The sequence below is a fragment of the Lupinus angustifolius genome, chromosome LG04, assembly GCF_001865875.1.
Source record: "Lupinus angustifolius cultivar Tanjil chromosome LG04, LupAngTanjil_v1.0, whole genome shotgun sequence".
Lineage (NCBI taxonomy): Eukaryota > Viridiplantae > Streptophyta > Magnoliopsida > Fabales > Fabaceae > Lupinus > Lupinus angustifolius.
The window spans coordinates 23,106,955-23,113,551 of record NC_032012.1 but is presented as its reverse complement, the minus strand read 5'-3'; the positions used below and the strand labels follow the sequence as shown (position 1 = coordinate 23,113,551).

The window sequence follows — 6,597 nt, the reverse complement described above, 5'->3', positions numbered from 1 at the left end:
ATTTACACCATCAACTCATCCAACTATACAAATTTATATAGTGAGTATATATATATTTTGGTTTCATAATAAATGAAACAAGATGACAATTGGATTAATGGTTGTAGCCATTGGTAAGGAAGTGAAGGTTACGGGTTTGATCCTTAGTTTGGATGGTTTTGTTACGTTTTATTCATATTAGTACGAATAAAAATGAAACAATGCAACCACAAGGAATTGAACCAAGAACCTCTTCTATGCCAAACAATGCAACTGCTGTTTGGCTATAACACTTTCTTAGTATAAAATTGAATCGTCATTGTATATACTCATTCCGTGAATAAGTGTAGAATCCCAAAAGTGTTTCTTTTCACCTAGTGACATTTATTTCTCGATAAATAGAGACACTTCAAGGAATAATGATACATTCAAGCCATCCGAAAATCCAAAATTTCTCATCTAAGAAATCATCCTCCATTTCTCTAATGCATGAGAGAAGTGTAGGAAACATAGATTTGTAAACTACTATCGAAAGATACGCTTGGTGTGTTGGTTCAAAACACATCAAGGTTTTTCTAAGTATGCTGAAGGGGATTCGCTATTCATCCCATTTGCATCCAATATACTTAAATTTGTGGGGGCGAATCGAACCTAAAGGTTGGTGTAGCAACACAAGCTTTGGAGGTTTCCACATGCATATCAATCAACCATTTCTTTGTTCAATGATACAAAGTTTTTATCACAATATCAAATCATTTTTTTTTGCCAAATATTTAATATTTTCTCTCATCTGTCATGAGTGCCATTAACTTTGTAATTACATCAATGGTTAAGTATCTTTGGATTCTCTCCATTTCCTGCTTTATAAACCCTGAAATGTAGTTGTGTTAGATATTACACATTCATTCACCTATTAAGGAAACATAACATGGTCCTACTATCTAAGGAAACAATGGGAAGTGGAGGATGTGCAACTGACCCTAAACACAAGCCTCTCTTAAGGGTTCCACACACCAAACCTCCCTTCACTATTAGCCAACTTAAGAAAGCAATTCCACAACATTGCTTTAACCGTTCCCTCATTTCTTCATTCTCATATGTTCTTTATGACCTTACACTTACCTTCTTTCTCTACATTTCCACTACTTACTTTCACTTCCTTCCTCACCCTTTTTCCTTCATTCTTTGGCCTATTTATTGGGTTCTCCAAGGTTGCATTCTCACTGGAGTTTGGGTCATTGCTCATGAGTGTGGTCACCATGCATTTAGTAACTATCAACTTGTTGATGACCTTGTTGGTTTAGTCCTTCATTCTTCACTTTTAGTGCCATATTTCTCATGGAAAATCAGTCATAAACGCCATCATTCAAATACAGGTTCACTTGACCGTGATGAAGTGTTTGTTCCAAAACCAAAATCCAAAGTTGGGTCATTCAATAAATACTTAAACAACCCTTTAGGGAGGGTTATCACTCTTCTCATTACACTCACATTAGGGTGGCCTTTGTACTTAACTTTCAATGTTTCTGGAAGACCCTATGATCGTTTTGCAAACCATTTTCACCCTTATGCTCCTATGTATTCGGACCGCGAAAGACTTCTGATTTTTGCTTCTGATGCTGCTGTATTTGGTGTAACTTATATGCTCTTTTACATAGCAACTTTGAAAGGTTTAGCTTGGTTGATATGTGTTTATGTGGTACCTTTGCTCATTGTAAATGGCTTTCTTGTAACAATCACTTATTTGCAGCACACACACATTGCATTACCTCACTATGATTCATCTGAATGGGACTGGCTAAGGGGTGCTTTGGCAACTATAGACAGAGATTATGGCATTCTGAATAAGGTGTTTCATCACATAACTGATACTCATGTAGCACATCATCTTTTCTCAACTATGCCACATTACCATGCAATTGAAGCAACAAAAGCAATTAAGCCTATATTGGGTGAGTACTATCAATTTGATGATACCCCTTTTTACAAGGCATTGTGGAGGGAAACAAAAGAGTGCCTTTATGTGGAACCAGATGAAGGAACACCTCAAAAGGGTGTTTATTGGTACCAGAACAAGTTTTGATGTGGCCATGAAGAAAAGCTTAGTGATAAATGAGAGTTGAAAGTGTGTGTTGTATTGCTTATTAAAAAATGTTAAATAAGTAGAAGTAGATTTGCCTGTGTGGTGGGTACCTTATTAGTTATTATGTAACAGCTTGTTGTAATCATGGTTATAATCCATAAATAATAATGTTTTTATGTTCTATAATTTCATTTAGTAGAGGCTGATTCCTAGACCAATTGAAGCCAATGCATTATTTCATTTACAATGTTATTTGAGTAAGGGAAAATATAATAGAGATTCATTCTCCCGATAATCTTCTGCACCAATAAAAATATAATATGTCAATTAAAAAAATTGTAAACATTTATTATTATTGTTATTTTTTATTCATTATCATTAACAACTAAAACATTAATATGAAACAAGATGAAAGACAACATATATCTTCTAATAAATTATAAGACAGTGAAATCAAATTTTCTCCCTACATACCCACTTTTTATTTAAAGGGAAATACCAAGTCATAACTATTTGTTTTATGGTGATTGCTAGCTAAGTATTAAAGACTTCGACCTTTTATTGTAAAAGTCTTTGAGATCATATCTTACCATGCATTAAAATTATTAAATGTATCATTTTCTAATGTAAATTTTTATTTTTAATGCTGAAATAAAATTTAAAGGCATTTGTTTGCCTTTCTTTATAAAAGAAAAGTTGATCTTTGTTTTTCAAGAAACCTGAATAATTAAACTTTAGTCATTCTATATGAGATTAGGTAAATGAATGAAATGTTCTTTATCATAAATTATATCAATTTTCTTTCTTTACTTAATCTATTATATGTGTTATCCATATCCAAACCACCTAATAATAACAGATGAAAAATCAAGCACATAACCACATTAGCTTAGTTTAGTAAAAATAAATAATAACAGATGAAAAATGTAGCACTTTGTGCAGCAGAATAATATTACAAACAAACACATCGAGCACGTTGCTTGAGGAAACTGATAAAACAACTGTCATAAATAATTTTCTGTTCTGAATCATTCGCTTCCACACGAAGGAACTAATAGCTCCAGGTTCCACTTCTTCCCCTTTCGATTTTCTTTCTCTGATTTTTCTCCAACAATAGATATGTTCCCAGATTCATAAATCTCACATTTAGATCACAGGGTTACACTCATTTTTTCTAAAGCTTTCTCCTTTTCTCCTTTCATATATACCCTTTTAAAATCAAGGATCATAGAACGAATTGGGTATGTTGATTCTGGTCGCGTTTAACTTTTACCCCGAGTCTAGAGCTTTGATAACTTCCAAAGTGTGCATTGCATGTGTATCTTTTTTCAATTTGAATTAGTTTCTGATCTGGTTTAATTAGTCACCAGAAGTTGCTATTATAGTCTCAGTTTTAGGATTAAAAAAAATGTTAACTGTTGAAAAATTAAATACTCTTTAATTTAACCTATTATGGGCAATGGCTAGGTACATAACTTAATTAAGTGTTTATTAACACTTATCACGTGAGAGTTAATGACTCTCTTATAAGCTCTTTTTAGCCTGATTTACATGTTTTTCTAAAGAACCTATACAAATGTGATCAACTATTTTCATTGGTACTTCCAAAGTTGTATATAAGATAAGAGGGGGGAAATGTGTAGTTGTCCACTATTCCATCATTAATATCAAACTATCATTAACTCTTCAAAAAAAAAATGTAACAAATGGTGGGTGACACAGGGACTATGTATAAATCTTTATACTGACAGGGTAGATATATTACACTTGCCAGATAATCCCAAATAAACTTTCTACAAATTCCTCAAAGAGACTGACAGTTGTAAAGATTCATACACAGTTAGTACATCATCCATTATTCATTTGAATTGAATTACATCATCCACTATTCAGTTGTAACTTTTACATGTTAGTGGATACATCTTTTTCTCTTCCTTCAAACATCCCCTAAATACAACACTTGTCACTTCACAATAAAAAAGGGATCTTTTCTTATTCCTTAACCATTGTCCTTAGGGAACTGCATAACAGAAGTGTTATAACATCTATGGCTTTTTGTGAGTACTTCTGATTAATTTTCTATTTACAGCTTTGTGGAATTGAGGTGTTGGTGTGATTATATCCGCTGGTGGTAAAGCTTTTTGGAAACTAGAGATGAGTCAGAAGGGTTTAATATATAGCTTTGTTGCCAAAGGAACTGTTGTTTTAGCAGAGCACACCCAATACAGTGGAAATTTCAGTACCATTGCTGTTCAGTGCTTGCAGAAGCTGCCTTCGAATAGCAGCAAGTACACATATTCATGTGATGGTCACACGTTTAACTTCGTCATAGACAATGGATTCGGTATTGATTCTTCTCGGTTGTGTTTATATATTGCCAGCTCCGCTGCTTTGCTTATCATATTTATGCCAATGGTTGAAGCTGTTTCTCTGCTTTGCAGTTTTCCTTGTTGTTGCAGATGAATCGGTTGGAAGGAGTGTTCCTTTCGTATTTCTTGATCGGGTCAAGGATGACTTTAAGCAGCGCTATGGCACTAGCATTAAGAATAATGATGCCCATCCACTTGTTGGCGATGATGACAACGATGATTTATTCGAAGACAGGTTTAGCATAGCATATCATCTTGATAGAGAATTCGGGTTTGTACATACTTGATCATATTTTAGTTTTAGTTCATTTCTTTGTAATATGGTGTCTTTAGTATTTTGATATGTTACTCAGACCAAAGCTCAAGGAGCATATGCAGTATTGCATGAACCATCCTGAAGAAATGAGCAAACTATCAAAATTGAAGGCTCAAATAACTGAGGTCAAGGGAATAATGATGGACAATATTGAGAAGGTATATGATACTAAGCCAAATGAAACACAATCACGCACTCTTTTGGTTGTCATCTTAAATTATAGCCCCTGCCTCTCTGGATGTGCTGTTCTGTTTAGGGAAGTGGTGGGAGGGGAGTTGTAAAAGTCTTGCATTGCTGTTTCAAACTAGTAATTTTATGTTGCAGGACTGATGAAGTAATAACGTTGAGAACTTTACTTTTATGCAACATTTTGTTATTCTGCCCCTAGCATTATGACATCGTTCGATCTATGTAGTCGGGCCCATCTAGTGGGATAAAGGCTTGATTATTGTTGTTGTTAGTTATTCTGCTCCCACCAAAGGCACATACAATAGTGAATTGTATAAATCACACATTGCCATGATATTTTAACATCCTTCTTGTTTCCAAAACCCTTGGTAAGTTTGAATAAATTTCGATTTTGCCTACTTTGAGTCTTTGCATTTAGTTTTAGTTTTAATTTTTTCTTCTAAACACTTGTTTGTATGATTAAACATTTCTTCTGAACATATCGTACATAATGCAATCAAGCTAGCCATGTTGTTGCTGAATATTAAGCACTTTTATACAACACTTGCATTTACCGTTTTGTAGGTTTTGGATCGTGGAGAGAAGATCGAACTTCTTGTAGACAAAACAGAAAACTTGCAGTTCCAGGTATGTATTATTAATCGAATCAAACTACAACAATAACAACCTGCCAATGTGATTGTATTTTTCATTAAATTTAGGCCGACAGCTTCCAGAGGCAGGGCAGGCAGCTGAGAAGGAAGATGTGGCTGCAGAATCTCCAGATGAAGCTGATGATTGGAGGAGGAATCCTTATCTTGGTAATAATATTATGGTTTATTGCTTGTGGGGGTTTCAAATGTTGATTGAACTATAATCAAAATTTGATGTCTGCATTAGGACACATAAGTAAACCGATACACGCAATGACACTGGAATTTATGGTTGTTGTCATAGACTGTAATTAAGCTTGTGGAAAACTACTGGTTACTTCGATTTCAAGCTCATACGCTTTAGACGACATAACCAGGGTTTTCTATATCGTTCTACAATGCATTTACCAAAAATTCTATATGCCCTTTTGAACTAGACGTCTAAATAGATGCTCGCTTAGCATTATGGTCATTCTTTAAAGTGGCGATTGTGAACGCGATATTCGGTTTCTCCTGGTAAAGAATATTGAGCTTTATATTCTAAGTTCACGAGTACACTAAATGAGATGTGTATAAGTTTGGAGCCAGACTACATATTTCCCACAATATATGGGTTAAATACTTAAACTTGTATCACACACCCTCTGAAATTAATGTGACAGCTTCTAGTCACTACAAGACACTAACATCATGGTCTCATTCAATTAAATCTGAATCCCCATTTCTCTTGTATTATAACATTTTCAGAAAAAGAAACTTCATTCCAATTATGCTTATCTAGGTAGTTGGTGTTAACTACATGGTATGGCTTACTTTGATCATCAGAACCTGTATTGTAGGTAAAACCAACCCTTAAGAAACGCTTTAATAACAAAACCCAAACTAATCTTTCACTTTACTTAGGCTTTTCAATAATATGATTAATGTGTAAAGTTAGATTTCAAAAGCGTGGTGAATATAATTCAAAAGGGCAACTACATTGGTAAACGCTACTCCTGTGTAGATCCATCGGTACTCACATGTTTTATT

At 34.2% G+C, this 6,597-nt stretch overlaps 2 protein-coding genes across 5 annotated transcripts; both read left to right on the top strand.

Annotated features, from left to right (window-relative positions):
* On the top strand, nt 880-2,235 carry LOC109346314 (omega-6 fatty acid desaturase, endoplasmic reticulum isozyme 1-like). The gene has a single exon (XM_019585808.1). The coding sequence runs from the start codon at nt 908-910 to the stop codon at nt 2,060-2,062; it is 1,155 nt and encodes a 384-aa protein (XP_019441353.1). The 5' UTR covers nt 880-907; the 3' UTR covers nt 2,063-2,235.
* LOC109346313 (vesicle-associated membrane protein 727-like) lies at nt 2,996-6,078 on the top strand. Of its 4 annotated transcripts, none has more exons than XM_019585807.1 (7): nt 2,996-3,126; nt 4,152-4,406; nt 4,504-4,702; nt 4,785-4,905; nt 5,501-5,563; nt 5,638-5,808; nt 5,933-6,078. In XM_019585807.1, the coding sequence occupies exons 2-6, from the start codon at nt 4,217-4,219 to the stop codon at nt 5,779-5,781; spliced, it is 717 nt and encodes a 238-aa protein (XP_019441352.1). In that variant the 5' UTR covers nt 2,996-3,126; nt 4,152-4,216; the 3' UTR covers nt 5,782-5,808; nt 5,933-6,078. The 4 variants fall into 4 exon arrangements, with proteins under 4 accessions (XP_019441352.1, XP_019441350.1, XP_019441349.1 ...); XM_019585805.1 differs by having other exon boundaries at nt 5,841-6,006; XM_019585804.1 differs by having other exon boundaries at nt 5,638-6,026.